Genomic DNA, 15804 nt, shown 5'->3' with positions numbered 1-15804 from the left:
CTGTCTTCCCCTGATCAGCTTTTGATCCATTTTGATTAATTGGATTGGTGAGCTGAACTCAGTGTGCAAATTTGGATTGCAATTAATATAAGCTAACACGTGGCTTTGAATATGCTAGGTATTTTGTCTTTATCACTTATAAAATGTACAGTGAGTTAGTTTCAAAGTTGTGTACTCTTTTTAGATAATAACATAAAGTAATAAAAAAAAAGCCTAGGATGAGAATTATAGTTCATAAATTGTTCCTGTGGTTGTTTATTGATCAACAATTATTTATTGAGCATGTACAGTGTGCCAAGCACTAATCTAGACACTTGGAAACAAAACAGAGTAGGCTGCTTGCCTTCAAGAAGCTTATGTTCAAAGAATTGATTAGGCATTCCCTTAAGATATTAATGAACTGGAGAGAAGTTCACTATATTCCCATTTTCCTTTCTTTTCTAGCTAATTATCTTTTGTTTCCTAGCTCCAGAAAGTTTAGTGTATCCTGGTGCTTAAAGACAAATTAAGGCCAGGCACAGTGGCTCATCCCTGTAATCCTAGCACTCTGGAAGGCTGAGGTGGGCAGATTGCTTGAGTCCAGGAGTTTGAGACTAGCCTAGGCAGCATGGTGAAACCCCGTCTGTACAAAAGATACAAAAATTAGCCAGGCATGGTGGCACATGCCTGTAGTCTCAGCTGCTTGGAAGGCTGAGGTGGGATGATCACCAGAGCCCAGGAGGTAGAGGCTGTAGTGAGCCATGATTGCACCACTGCACTCCAGCCTGGGTGACAGAGTAAGACACTGTCTCAGAAAAAAAAAAAAAAAAAAAAAAAAAAAAAAAAAAGGATAAATTAAGTGCTTAATAAAGTGCTTCTGAGAATTTTCTTTCTTTTTCCCCTGACACAGGCCTTTTATCTTCCATCAAAGTGTAAGATTGTCCATGTATAAGAATGGCTGCAAAATCCTCTACAAATAAAAGTATACCCCATGAGTGCACACATGAGATCCCTTTTTCAGTTCTATTGTTCATACAGGCACAAGCAAGAAAAATTTGAGAGGTAAGAGTCTCATGATAGTACAATCTTGATCCATGATCTTGAGAAAAAGCTGTCCACATCTGGGATGCCATCTGCTTCAGGAAAGAAACTTCCCTGTTTAGCTTTACCTTAAGGTTTCCAATCAGTATACAGTTCCAAGAGTCTGGAGGGGGCCCTTCTGAGTTGTGAGATTATGAGACCAAGGTTCAGGATCTCAAAGTTTTGCTGCATTGTTGGTGCCAAGGGCAGTTTTTTTGTGATGTTGCCCTCAGAAGACCCAATCGATCTCCAGGTTCTAGATTGTGAAATGTTTGCTTGTCCTCAGTCAGTGGACCATGAAAGTTTTTTTTTTTTTTTTTTTTTGAGACGGAGTCTCGCTCTGTTGCCCAGGCTGGAGCTCAGTGGCCGGATCTTAGCTCACTGCAAGCTCCGCCTCCCGGGTTTATGCCATTCTCCTGCCTCAGCCTCCCAAGTAGCTGGGACTACAGGCGCCCGCCACCTCGCCTGGCTAGTTTTTTGTATTTTTTAGTAGAGACGGGGTTTCACCGTGTTAGCCAGGATGGTCTCGATCTCCTGACCTCGTGATCCGCCCGTCTTGGCCTCCCAAAGTGCTGGGATTACAGGCTTGAGCCACCGCACCCGGCCCATGAAAGTTTTTTTTAACCTGGTGAAAATACACTTTGACATAATGCATTAAAACCTTGTAGTATTTAATCATATCAGTATTTAGTAGCAGAAGATACATGACATTCTATTATTAGGTGCATAGGCCTTTCCAGTGACTATTTATTTCATAAGGGGTCAACTTCCATCTTCTACTGGAAGTGGATCTGATTGTCATCAATCTATAATACCTTTGACGAAGGCAATCTAGTCAATTCAGTTAGCTTTGCCTAATGTTATTGTATCTGTAATCCTTTTTAAAAAACTGGCCGGCCTCGGTGGCTCACGCCTGTAATCCCAACACTTTGGGAGGCCAAGGCAGGAGGATCGCCTGAAGTCAGGAGTTTGAGACCAGCCTGGCCAACATGGTGAAACCCCATCTCTACTAAAAATACAAATATTAGCTGGGAATGGTGGCAGGCGCCTGTAATACCAGCAACTCAGGAAGCTGAGGCAGGAGAATCGCTTGCATCTGGGAGGCGGAGGTTGCAGTGAGCCGAGATCACGCCATTGCACTCCAGCCTGGGCAACAGAGGGACATTCTATCTCAAAAAAACCACAAAAAACCAAAAAACTGTTTTATGACCGGATGCTGTGGCTCACGCCTATAATCCCAACACTTTGGGAGGCCAAGGAGGGTGGATCACCTGAGGTCTGGGGTTCAAGGCCAGCCTGGCCAACATAATGAAACACCATCTCTACTAAAAATACAAAATTAGCTGGATGTGGTGGCACATGCCTGTAATCCCAGCTACTTGAGAGGCTGAGGCAGGAGAATCACTTGAATCTGGGAGGCAGAGGTTGCAGTGAGTCAAGACTGTACCATTACACTCCAGCCTGGGCAACAAGAGCAAAACTCTGTCTGAAAAATAAATAAGTAAATAAATAAATAGGCCGGGTGCGGTGAGTCATGCCTGTAATCCCAGCACTTTGGTAGGCCAAGGTGGGCGCATCACCTGAGGTCAGGAGTTCAAGACCAGCCTGGCCAACATGGTGAAACCCCATCTCTACTAAAAATAGAAAAAATTAGCTGGGCGTGGTGGCAGGCGCCTGTAATCCCAGCTACTAGGGAGGCTGAGGCAGTAGAATTGTTTGAACCCAGGAGGTGGGAGACAGAGGTTGCAGTGAGCCGAGATTGTGCCACTGCACTCCAGCCTGGGCAACCAGAGTGAAACTTCGTCTCAAAAAAAATTAAAATAAAAAAACAGGCCGGGCGCGGTGGCTCACGCCTGTAATCCCAGCACTTTGGGAGGCCGAGGCGGGCGGATCACAAGGTCAGGAGATCGAGACCACGGTGAAACCCCGTCTCTACTAAAAAAAAAAAAAAAATACAAAAAATTAGCCGGGCGCGGTGGCGGGCGCCTGTAGTCCCAGCTACTCAGGAGGCTGAGGCAGGAGAATGGCGTAAACCCAGGAGGCGGAGCTTGCAGTGAGCCGAGATCGCGCCACTGCACTCCAGCCTGGGCGACAGAGCGAGACTCCGTCTCAAAAAACAAAAAACAACAACAACAAAAAAAAAATAAAATAAAATAAAAAATAAAAAAACAAAATAAATAAATAAAACTGTTTTTACAACTTGTCCAATGAAACAAGTATTAGTACTTCTATCACTACAACCAGAAAACATGTACTGAAAATGAAAATTGAATAAAATTCCTCTATAAAGGTTTAAATGACCTATCAGGTAGCAGAAATGTACTTGAAGTTGTGTTCATCTTCCCAGAATTATGGGTTTAACAACCAAACATTGGTCATAAACTATTTTAGCAATTTAGAACAGTCATCACACACACCCACTCTCACACACACACACACATTTAATTTGGAACATTTTATCTCTTCGTGATGAATCATGGAAAGCTTAATAATGGAGGCTTTAAGGCCTTAGGAAGGGCCAGGCAGCCATCAGGGTTCTCCATGAGTCTGTGCCTAATATTGGACTTATATTTTAATATCAGCTTTGTTTCTCTAATTTAGGTGCATAGTATGGTTTATTAGATGGGTTAGCATAGGTAATTTGAGTTGGACCATGGAATTTATTCAAATTGCACATCTTAACAATTTCCACACTGGCTGATTTAGTATGACAATTTGGCAAAGTATTTTCTTGGTATTCAATTATTTATTTATATATTTGAGACAGGGTCTCACTCTGTTGCCTAGGCTGAAGTGCAGTGGTGCAGTCTCAGCTCACTGCAACCTCCCCCTCCCAGGCTTAAGCAATCCTTCCACCTCAGCCTCCCAAGTAGCTGGGACTACAGACACACACCACTATGTCCTGCTAATTTTTGTATTTTTTGTAGAGACAGAGTTTCCTTATGTTGCCTAGGCAGGCCTCAAACTCTTGGGCTCAAGGGATCCGCCTGCCTTGGCCTCCCAAAGTGCTGGGATTTACAGGCATGAGGCACTGCCCCAGCCTTCAATTAATTCTTGTCCTGTTTGGGTTAGCAGTTTTATAAACCAGTCATTCCTTTTATTAGAGTTCTGAGAATTCTTACCTAGTCCAAATGATATGATCCTAAAGTTATGAGAAATCTGTATTTTTTTTTTTTTTTTTGAGACACAGTCTCGCTCTGTTGCCCAGGCTGGAGTGCAGTGGTATGATCTCGGCTCACTGCAACCTCTGCCTCCCAGATTCAAGCGATCCTCCTGTCTCAGCCCCCCAATAGCTGGGATTACAAGCACATGCCACCATGCCCAGCTAATTTTTGTACTTTTAGTAGAGACGGGGTTTCACCATGTGGGCTAGGTTGGTCTCGAACTCCTAACCTCAAGCGATCCACCCGCCTTAGCCTCCCAAAGTGCTGGGATTACAGACATGAGCCACTGCACCTGGCCAGAACTGAAGACACAACACTCTAGGATTTTGCTTGCGGAGTTTTCAGAAACTGCATCAGAATTAAGCAATTAACCATGGAAACAACTTAAAACGGGCATAAAGGCATAATAGCTGGGCGCGGTGGCTCACGTCTGTAATCCTAGCACTTTGGGAGGCTAAGGAGGGTGATAAAAGGCCAGGTATGGTGACTCACCACCTGCAATAGCAGCACTTTGCAGGGCTGATGTGGGCAGATAGCTTGAGCCCAGGGGTTCGAGTCCAGCTGGGCAACATGGCGAATCCCCGTCTTTACAAAAAATACAAAAATTAGCTGGGCATGTTGGTACCTGCCTATAGTCCAAGCTACTTGGGGGGACTGAGGTGAGAAAATCACTTGAGCCTGGAGGTTGAGCTGCAGCGAGCTGTGATTATGCCACTGCACTCCAGCCTGGATGACAGAATGAGACTCTGTCTCAAAAAAAAAAAAAAAAGAAAAAGAAAAAGGAAAAAAAAAAAAGAAAGTTCAAACAGGACTGAGGGGTAGAAAGGGAAAAAGAGGGCCGGGCGCGGTGGCTCAAGCCTGTAATCCCAGCACTTTGGGAGGCCGAGACGGGCGGATCACAAGGTCAGGAGATCGAGACCATCCTGGCTAACACGGTGAAACCCCGTCTCTACTAAAAAATACAAAAACTAGCCGGGCGAGGTGGCGGACGCCTGTAGTTCCAGCTACTCGGGAGGCTGAGGCAGGAGAATGGCGTGAACCCGGGAGGCGGAGCTTGCAGTGAGCTGAGATCCGGCCACTGCACTCCAGTCTGGGCGACAAAGCGAGACTCTGTCTCAACAAAAAAAAAAAAAAAAAAAAAAAAGAAAGGGAAAAAGAGGTGTTAGGAAAAAGGTGTATTGAAAATCCCTCAGCGGGCCAGGCGCTGAGTTGAGATTGCAGCATTGCACTCCAGCCTGGGTGACAAGAGCAAGACTCCCTCTCAAAAAAAAAAAAAAAAAGAAAAAGAAAATTCCTCAGGGTTTTTCTAACACTATTTTTATCTTCATTTTATTTATTTATTTTTTATTTATTTATTTTGAGATGAAGTCTTGCTGTCACCCAGGCTGGAGTGCAATGGCATGATTTTGGCTCAACGAAACCTCTACCTCCCAGGTTCAAGTGATTCTCCTGCCTCAGCTTCCCTAGTAGCTGGGATTACAGGCATGCGCCACCACGCCCGGCTAATTTTTGTATTTTTAGTAGAGACGGGGTTTCACCATGTTGGTCAGGCTGGTCTAGAACTTCTGACCTCGTGATACGCCTGGCCTCCACCTCCCAAAGTGCTGAGATTACAGGCGTGAGCCACTGCACCTGGCCTATTTTTATTTTTAACAGCTTTAATTTTAACTTCATCAGCTATATTAGCATCCGATCTATAAAAATTATTACATTGGAATCAGGCATGGTAGTGTAATCCCTGCGTTTTGGGAGGCTGAGGCAGGAGGATCACTTGTGCCCAGGAATTTAAGGTTACAGTAGTGAGCTATGGTTTCTTCATTGCATTCCAGCCTGGCGACGGAGTGAGACCATATCTTTAAATACATAGATATGATTACTTTGGATTTGAGAGTCAGAGAATTTAGAGGAAACTAGGCTGTTGTTTTCACATAATATTTTTCTTTGTTGCTTTTGCCTTTATGCAAAGTTTTCCTTTATCTTTGAAGAGTAGAAAAACTGTGGATTTTTTTTTTTTTTTTTTTTTTTTTTTGAGACGGAGTCTCACTCTGTTACCCAGGCTGGAGTGCAATGGTGCGATGTTGGCTCACCGAAACCTTCCCCTCCCGGGTTCAAACGATTCTCCTGCCTCAGCCTCCTGAGTAGCTGAGCCACCACACCCAACTAATTTTGTATTTTTAGTAGAGACAGGGTTTCTCCATGTTTATCAGGCTGGTCTCGAACTCCTGACCTCAGGTGATCCGCCCGCCTCGGCCTCCCAAAGTGCTGGGATTACAGGCGTGAGCCACCGCGCCCGGCTGCAAAAGGCATACTTTATAAAGGTCCAAGGATAATGGAAATAGAAGACATTAATGTAATATGTTCTCGGGAACTAATTAGATACACAAAGTATTTTATCTTTGACTTGTTTCTGGACCTCTGCTTCATTCTGCAACCTGCAGCCAATTACCATGGTGTCCATCTATTATTAGGAGCCTTAAGTAGCTCCGTAATTCACACTTACTCTCTTCAATCGATGTGTCAGACTGTGGGGGCCACTTAATTCCCATTCCAAATTCTTGGGAAAGGAATTTAATTGGGTTGAGCTTAGGTCAGGAGCTTACTGAAAGAGCAATCAACTGGGGCCCGGGGACAGGGTGCACTGTGTGAATGAGGCTTCTTTTTCTGCAAATTTGTCAAGCAGAGGCGGACTGGACTAGCTATATAATTTTGCAGGGCCCTGTGCAAAAATGAAAATGCTGGGCTCCCTAATTCAAAAGTTTCATTATTGTTTCCAAAAGTTTGCAATTGCAGACAATACGGCAATTAATAACCTTGTGTATGTGTACTTTTCCATTGTCGGAGACCTAGACCGAGTACTATTTTCTGTAGCGAGCCTTTGACGTTCTTTCCTTTTTCTGATGAGCCACAGCATTTATAGTAGGAATTTATTCACATAAAATTTGCTCCTTCGTTAGATACCAGTAACTGGCCTTCTCTAATTGCTTTGGGTATCTCGTTGGAGTTCTGTATGATTGAGCTCCGGGAAACTCAGTCCACCCCTCATTCCAATTCTTTTTCACAGCGTCCCAGTTAACACTGGGTAAACGGTAAAATCTTAGATAGTAAGGTTTTTATTATCCTAACATAAACAGGCCTAAATATGTTGTCGTACCTTTCTGTAGGATTAATGGCAAAACTTTACAAATGAGAAATACTTTTCACGAGACTGAAACAGCCTGCAACGCCGCCTACATTCAGGGTAAGTACGCGCGTTGGTGAGGTCAGAGACGCTAGACACCTGAGCACTAGGGGACGACCTTCTCTGCTTTCCTGCATTAGTAGGACTTGCCCGGAACCTTTCCTGCGAAATCTGAGGTAGCCCGCCCGGACAACTCCGCTGAACACAACAGGCCAAGAACTAGTAGGTTAACTGTATGCCTGGAATTTCTAGCTCATCTACATGTTCCCGGAGCAAATAGCCTTAAATTCTCTCGCTATTTAAAGTCCCTAGTGACGATAACTTTGTTGTACCTTAGCAAAGATCATAATTAATTGTTTCCGAAGAAGTTTATGCTTGATTTTGGTCAGGCATATATTTGGGCAGCCCACCTGAAACGAACAAGGAAGGCGGGGGAAGAAAGCGGAAGCCGCGGGGCCTTCTAAGTCCGAAAGTCTCCGGAGCTTGCGCCAGGCTCTTCGCGGCGTCCACCCCTTAGACGCAAGTTGCTGAAGCCGGCCGGGGAGAAGGCGTTGTTGCCGGAGCTGAGACCGGGCGGTCACAGTCCGCAGGGATGAACCTCGAGTTGCTGGGTGAGAAGGGCTGTGGTTGCGTTATAGAGAAGCGTTGAGTACTGGAAAGGAGGGAACCCAGGCGGGAGGGGAGTCAGGCTGCAACCTTAGGGACACTGGTCTGCTATGGATCATTGGGCACACCTGATGTGGAGCAGCAGCAGGAGGAGGAAGCGCACCTTCTGCCCGAGTAGATTGCATTGCCCCTCCCGAGGCCACTTTCGTATCAATTATGGAGCGATGGGGACAGACAGTTTGTGACTTAGGTTTGATTATAAGGATCACAGGTGTTGAAGTAGCCCAGAGCAGCCAGGACCAGAGTTGTTGGAGATGGAATTTGAAGAAGTGAGGCTTGGGATGAAGCTTTGAAGACTTGTCAGGGAATTGGGTTCCTGGACAGGTTAATCTTTTTGTAGAAACGAGATGTCCAAGGAGGGGACTTGAGTTCTTCTGGTAGAAGCCTCTCATTGAACGGATGAATAAAGGCTTAGAGGGTAATGGCTAGGCACTAAGCAAGTAAATGGCATAGTTGGCACTGGAATCCAATTATCCTAACTTTCTGTTTAAGGTCCTTTACTAGGGACGGTGTGTAAAACATTGAAGTGTGAAATATGGAGGAAGTTGTCTTTTGTCATCCTCACTTAGAGTCATTTCCTCCTTACCTCCTATCCAGATTATTTAAAAACTGTAGGTCCTTTCTCCTGGACTTTCATTAGGTGACGTTTAGCATGGTATCCTAGGGGTAACTGAGGTTTTCAAGGACTTCTGCCCGACTTGCTGTTCCTAATGGTTAGGTTTCTCTTTAAAGAAAATCAGAAGATGTGTTGTCAAAAGCGCTGCAAAGATACATAAAAAATGGTCTTTGCCCTTAAAGAGCTTTTCATTAAGCAGGGAGTTTAAGGTGATTATGTAAAATAGCCGTAGGATATTGCAGAATGTAGGCAGGCCTGAAAGAACCATTACCAGTTGCTAAGAATGTTTGGAACAGAGAGTGAATGTCTTTGGGGCAAGGGAAGAAGTCAACCAGGAAAAACAAACCCCCAAAACCTGTGGAGGAGTTGGAGTTTTAAGTTTTTTGTTGTTGTTGTTGTTTTTAAGACAGTCTCGCGCTGTCGCCCAGGCTGGAGGGCAGTGGCATAGTCTTGGCTCACTGCAACCTCCATCTCCTGGGTTCAAGTGATTCTCATGCTTCAGCCTCCTGAGTAGCTGGTACTACAGGTGCGCACTGCCACACCTGGCTAATTTTTGTATTTTTAGTAGCGATGGGGTTTCACTGCGTTGGCCAGGCTGGTCTCAAACTCCTGGCCCCAAGCAATCCATCCACCTCAGCTTCCCAAAGTGTCCCGCCTTAAGTGGATTTTTAAGGTTGGTAAAATATCAACAGGCTGAAGTATGAAGATATGGGAGGGATGAATTTTCCTGCTTGGCCAGGTTGTGGATAAAGAGAATGCCAAGGGATGGGATTGGTGCCATCTATTTTGTGTTGGTTCTCGAATGCCCAGCTGAAAAGTTTGGAGTTTTTAGGGAAGGTAGGGTAGATCTATTGAAGGGTTTTGACTTAGTAACTCAGTCAGAGCTGTGAGTCTGTAAGGTTTGTCTGACAGCGATGTGGAGTTCAGTTTTGGAGGAGTGTAAAACCAGGTTGGAGGGGTAGATTACATGAGTGATAAGGCCTGAGCTAGGAAATAGAAAAGACGTTGAGGAGGTAGGGATGACAAATAGATTGCATGTAGTGGTGATGAGTAAGAGAGTTACGTGAAAAATGGTGAGAGCAAATAATGATGCTATTGATAAAGTGTAAGGACATTGGAAAAAGACAGCTTTGGAGATGTTGAATGTGGTCTAGGGGTCAGGAGACAGGTTTGGATTTATGGGAGAGATTTGTAATCTTACAGATGGGCTCATTGAAACCTTGTGAATAGATGGAGGCATGATTAAGGGAAAAAGTGGGAGGGGGAGAAAAGAAAATTGCCAAGCACACAATCTGTAGTTAGGGGTTAAGAGGAGGAATAAATGAAGATAATAAGTTAGCTAACAGTTATAAAGTACTTTCTCTGAGCTAGGCAGATTTTCAAGTGCCTTCCATGTATTAATCTATGTAGAGGAAGAAGAGAGTACAGATTGGTGTGGTGTCTTCATAGAAGCCAATCAGAGCAGCTGAGTCTGAGGGCTTAGAATGGGTTGCTCTGATTAGTCCTTTGGCAGCTTGGAACAGAAGCCAGATTACAGTGATTTTAGAATGGTGTGGGAGACAAGGGCAAAAGGTTGACCCTTATTTTTAAAAACTTAAGGATGGAAGAAAGGTGATGACACTAGCACTTTGAAAGAGTAGCAGGGACTTGCAAAAGGCTTTTCTTGAATGATACAGAAGATTCATTAGGATAAAACTTAGGAAGGAATATTTATTTTTATTCATCTCTTGAGACGGAGTCTTGCTCTGTTGCCCAGGCTGGCGTGCAGTGGCACAATCGACTGACCACAACTTGCGCTTCCCAGGTTCAACTGATTCTCCTACCTCAGCCCTCCTGAGTAGCTGGGATTACAGGCACCTAACGCCACACTTGGCTGTATTTTTTGTAGTTTTAGTAGAGACTGGGTTTCACCATGTTGGCCAGGCTGGTCAGGAACTCCCGATCTCAAGTGATTTGCCCACCTTGGCCTTCGAAAGTGCTGGGATTACAGGTGTGAGCCACCGTGCCCAGCCAGGAAGGAATATTTAGCATTGGAAGGTTAGACAAATTAAAGAAGCCTGGGTCCGAAAGATAACAATCTCTGAAAATGACTGTATTTTAAAGTGAGAAAGTTAATGACTACAGATAAAAGAAAAGGAACAGAAGTAATGTGATTGTGGAAGCATATTGAAGGACATCTGGCCAGATGAAGGAAATGAATGACAATGTATTTTTAAGGTGGTTACTCAAGTGGCTCATAGGTAGACACTAGTTTTACTTCTGCAACCACTTTTTGAGCCCCTGCTGTGTGCACTGGAGATACAGTTAAATAAGATCATTTGTCAAACTTATTTTTACCACAAATCACAGTAAGAAATATATATTCTATCACAGTTCACTATATGTACATACACACACACGTGTAACTAAATTTCTTAGGATTATACTTAATCCTTGTTATGTTCAGTGTCCTCTGATATTTTCTTTTTTTTTTTCCCCCCTTTAGACGGAGTCTTGCTTCTGTCGCCCAGGCTAGAGTGCAATGGCGTGATCTTGGCTCACTGCAACGTCCGCCTCCTGGGTTCAAGCAATTCTCCTGCCTCAGCCTCCCGAGTAGCTGGGATTACAGGCATGTGCCACCATGCCTGGCTAATTTTTTTTATTTGTGTTTTTAGTAGAGACGGAGTTTCACCATGTTGCCTCAGCTGGTCTCAAACTCCTGACCTCGTGATCTGCCCGCCTTGGCCTCCCAAAGTGCTGGGATTACAGGGGTGAGCCACTGCACCTGGCTGATATTTTCTAATCTATTGAAACACTTGTTCCAACTCACTAAATTAATGTATCCATTTATGGTGGGTTGAGTCCTACTGTTTGAAAAACATTGAAACATTGAAATAAGATACCAGTTTTGCCCTGGTAAATAGAGCTAAGAGGAGAGACAAACAAGTAACTGTGTATCATATAGAACCACAATAAATGAATGAGCTATGGGAATCCAGCTAAAAGCAATTACAAGCAGTTGAGGCCAGGTGCAGTGGCTCACGCCTGTAATCCCAGCACTTTGGGAAGCCAAAGCGGGTGGATCACCTGAGGTCAGGAGTTCAAGACCAGCCTGTCCAAGATAGTGAAACCCTGTCTCTACTAAAAATACAAAAATTAGCCGTGCATGGCAGCCCGTGCCTGTAATCCCAGCTACTCAGAAGGCTAAGGCAGGAGAATCACTTGAACCTGCGAGACAGAGGTTGAGGGGAGCCGACATCATTGCATTACAACGTGGGGGACAAGAGCGAACTCTGTGTCAAATAAATACATATATGGATATCTATATGGATATCTATATGGATATCTATATGGATATATATACACACACATACAGAAAAAAGTCTCCCCATCCCAAATTTTAAGTGGGGTTTATCCTTTTATACCTTTTTCTTTGCTCATATAAACACATTTACACATAAATTTGTTTATTTTTATTATTATTTTTTTGAGACGAGAGTTTCCCTCTTGTCCAGGCTGGAATGCAATGGTACGATCTCAGCTCACGGCAACCTCTGCCTCCCAGGTCCAAGAGGTTCCCCTGCCTCAGCCTCTGGAGTAGCTGGGATTACAGGCATGTGCCACCACGCCTGGCTAATTTTGTATTTTTAGTAGAGACAGGGTTTCTCCATGTTGGTCTGACTGGTTTTGAACTCCCGACCTCAGGTGATCCACCCGCCTCGGCCTCCGAAAGTGCTGGGATTACAAGCGTGAGCCACCACATGGGCTTTTTACACATAAATTTGTAAGGACTAGGCCGGGCGTGGTGGCTCACGCCGGTAATCCTAGCACTTTGGGAGGCTGAGGCAGGTGGATACCTTGAGGTCAGAAGTTTGAGACCAGCCTGGCCAACATGGCCAAACCACATCTCTACTAAAAATACAAAATTAGCTAGCCGGGCATGGTGCCATGTGCCTGTAATCCCAGCTGCTGCTCAGGAGGCTGGGGCAGGAGAAGCGCTTGAACCTGGGAAGCAGCTGCTGTGGTGAGCCAAGATCGTGCCACTGCACTCCAGCCTGGGTGACAGAGCGAGACTCTGTCTCAAAAAAACAAACAAAGAAAACCAAGCTAGTCAAGAAAAAAAAAAAACAAAAATACCCCCCAAAAAACTGAAAGAAATAAAGAGAATTTCATGTTTAATCAACTACTATTTGCTGTCACAACCTAAATGCTGTTATTAGGAAGGGGTGTGATCGCTGCTTTTAGTAAAGGTTTCAAGGTTTCAAAGAGTAATTGTGATAATTTGACTGATATGAATTGACTCTTGCCCTTCCTTGCTCTTTTTTTTTTTTTTTTTTTGAAACGGAGTCTTGTTCTGTCAGCCAGGTTGGAGTGCAGTGTCATCATCTCAGCTCACTGCCACCTCCGCCTCCCAGGTTCAAGTGATTCTCCTGCCTCAGCCTCCTGAGTAGCTGAGATTACAGGTGCACACCACCACACCCGGCTAATTTTTGTATTTTTAGTAGAGACGGGATTTCACCATGTTGGCTAGGCCGGTCTCGAACTCCCTTGTGATCTGCCCGCCTTGGCCTCCCAAAGTGCTGAGATTACACGCATGAACCACCGAGCCCGGCTCCTTGCTCTTATGTTAGTAAATATGGAAATAAATTGTGAAATGCCCAAAGGGTATGATGGAGAAAGACTATTGCTAACTTGGATATGTCAGCAGTTGTCAAACTTTTTAGTATCGGGATCCCATTATACTTTTAAAAAGTAGAGGACCGCCAAAGAGTTTTTGTTTATGTAGGTGATATCTACCTACCAGTGTTTACCAATTTAGAAGTTAAAACTGAGATAGTATTTTTAAAGCACATTATTTAGAAATAACCATAATAAATCCATTACATGTTTATGTAAGTAGTTACTTTGTTTTCAAAAACAAAGTATTTAGTGAGGAAAATGCCACTGTTGTGACATTTTTACAACTGTCTTGAATGTTTGCCTGAATAGAAGTTGGGGGACTTCTCATATCTGCTCCTGTCTTCACTCTGTTGCAACATCCCAGGTCATATAGTCTCAGGAAAGCTCATCTGTATACTTTTGAGTAAACAAGTCATCTTAGCAGAATCTTAAATCCATGTGGCCTCATGGAATGCCTGAAAGGGCGTCATCCCCGTTTCATTTTCGTTTTGTCAGCCACTGCTATACACTGTTCATGAGTTGTATGATCCTTGCTATGTGGTACATGTTCCATCAATTCTTTCTTTGCTTTGTTGCAGAGTCCTTTGGGCAGAACTATCCAGAGGTAAGAGTATAGTATTGCCGTGATTTTAGGAACATAGTAACTTGTGGATGTTTATGTTAGAACAGAAAATACTTTTTGATCCTTGTGTTTTGACAAAGAAGCATTAAGTGTGATAATATATCTTTTGCTATAAGGAACTAGTGTATAATTTTGATCAGGGAGGAAATAGGCAGTGTGGGCTAGAAATCTTATCATGATGTTGTAATCTTACAGTTCATTTTCCTTTAAATAAAAGAAAAACTTTCATTGAAGGATTTTTCACAAACAACACCATCGTAGGTTTTTTTGTGTGCTTTTCTTGTTTTGATCAATGTTTTTACGTAGTAAAGCAAAATGTATGCTATACATGTGCTTTGCTTTTTTAAGTGTAAAACTATTTTGTAACACTTGAATGTTTGAGGATAGACATTGTGGTTATTTTAAATAGCTTGGTATTGATGTGAAATAATTTGACTTCTCTAATGTTATGCTTTGTAGGCTATTCCAGGGTTTTTTTTTTTAATTCTTTTTTTTTTTTTTTTTTTTTTTTTTTGAGACAAAGTCTCGCGCTGTCACCCAGGCTGGAGTGCAGTGGCCGGATCTCAGCTCACTGCAAGCTCCGCCTCCCGGGTTCACGCCATTCTCCTGCCTCAGCCTCCCGAGTAGCTGGGACTACAGGCGTCCGCCACATTGCCCGGCTATTTTTTTGTATATTTTAGTAGAGACGGGGTTTCACCGTGTTAACCAGGATGGTCTCGATCTCCTGACCTCGTGATCCGCCCGTCTCGGCCTCCCAAAGTGCTGGGATTACAGGCTTGAGCCACCGCGCCCGGCCTTTTTTTAATTCTTAAAAAAAATTCTTTTAAATTCTTTTTGTTTTAAATTCTTGGAATAAATTCCCATAATTATGATGACTGCATCAATAGATATGACTTTTTAAATACTTCTGTTATATTTTGCCCATTTGCCCTCCAGAAAGTTTATACAAAGTTATAGTAGTGATGTAAGGGATTGATCACATCTGTTTCCAGAATCTGTGGTTAGCTTTAATAAACGTTTCTTCATTTTGGCTATTTTAGTAGATATAAGAAGACACAGAGAGATTATTTTGGTATACAGTGTAATTTATATTCAATAAAAGTATCACAAGTGATAAAGAACCTTTAGGAAATAATTTGGATACCTGGCTATTGTTGTCTCTATTCTTGTATTTGTTTCAATTTTTAGGAAGCTGATGGAACTTTGGATTGTATCAGCATGGCTTTGACTTGCACCTTTAACAGGTGGGGCACACTGCTTGCAGTTGGCTGTAATGATGGCCGAATTGTCATCTGGGATTTCTTGACAAGAGGCATTGCTAAAATAATTAGTGCACACATCCATCCAGTGTGTTCTTTATGGTAAGACATTTTTAAATTAATATTTAAATATGAGTTAGGAGAATGAATGATGACTACATATTTGCAAATCTCATTGTGGATATTTTAATACTTAGATTTTAAAATGTTCAGCCATTAGTAATACAGTTTATCATGGTTTTTGTAGATCCTGAGTCCATGCTGTCCTTGAAGCACCTTTCTTGGGAGAAATTCATTGTATTATGGATCTGTGTCAGGTGCTGAGAATATCTCAATACTGAAATGAGATATTTTCAGATTGTAATTGTAGTATAATTGTGTTAGAATAAAAAATCTCGGTTAGGACAGAAGCTTGGAAGTCATCGAGTCCAATTTTGTCCAGGTTATTGAATTTCAGTAATTTTAGTGATCACAAGTGTGACTATTCCTTCAATGAAATATAGTTATTAAGGTTTTATAGCAAATGTAAAAACAATTGAAATCTGCTGTTACATGAATTCCCATTGATTTCACTCTTACTC

The 15804-nt window shown here is 43.1% G+C and overlaps 1 protein-coding gene and 1 long non-coding RNA gene across 12 annotated transcripts in view; one reads left to right on the top strand and one right to left on the bottom strand.

Annotated features, from left to right (window-relative positions):
• The first annotated feature begins 7864 nt into the window (after positions 1–7864).
• RBBP5 (RB binding protein 5, histone lysine methyltransferase complex subunit) overlaps positions 7865–15804 on the top strand; it is a 37650-nt gene continuing 29710 nt past the window's right edge. For 5 of the 11 annotated variants that reach the window (XR_013418149.1, XM_028852371.2, XM_015119304.3 and 2 more), the window contains exons 1-3: positions 7865–8012; positions 13921–13946; positions 15153–15325. Coding sequence is in view for 9 of the 11 variants with exons in the window: in XM_028852371.2 (XP_028708204.1) it covers positions 7994–8012; positions 13921–13946; positions 15153–15325 (218 nt within the window). In the remaining 2 variants the exon portion in view is untranslated. Of the gene's footprint in view, positions 8025–13751; positions 13947–15152; positions 15326–15804 lie in introns of those variants that run through there. The other 6 variants (XM_078004375.1, XM_078004373.1, XM_078004369.1 and 3 more) reach the window with 3 other exon arrangements.
• On the bottom strand, positions 7866–12798 carry LOC144341300 (uncharacterized). The gene is made up of 2 exons (XR_013418151.1): positions 12737–12798; positions 7866–10409 (listed from the first exon to the last, which is right to left on the bottom strand). It is a non-coding gene; the product is annotated as an uncharacterized LOC144341300 (long non-coding RNA).

The sequence above is a fragment of the Macaca mulatta genome, chromosome 1 (assembly GCF_049350105.2).
Source record: "Macaca mulatta isolate MMU2019108-1 chromosome 1, T2T-MMU8v2.0, whole genome shotgun sequence".
NCBI lineage: Eukaryota > Metazoa > Chordata > Mammalia > Primates > Cercopithecidae > Macaca > Macaca mulatta.
The sequence above is the reverse complement of the archived record's forward strand: the minus strand, read 5'-3'. Positions and strand labels throughout refer to the sequence as shown.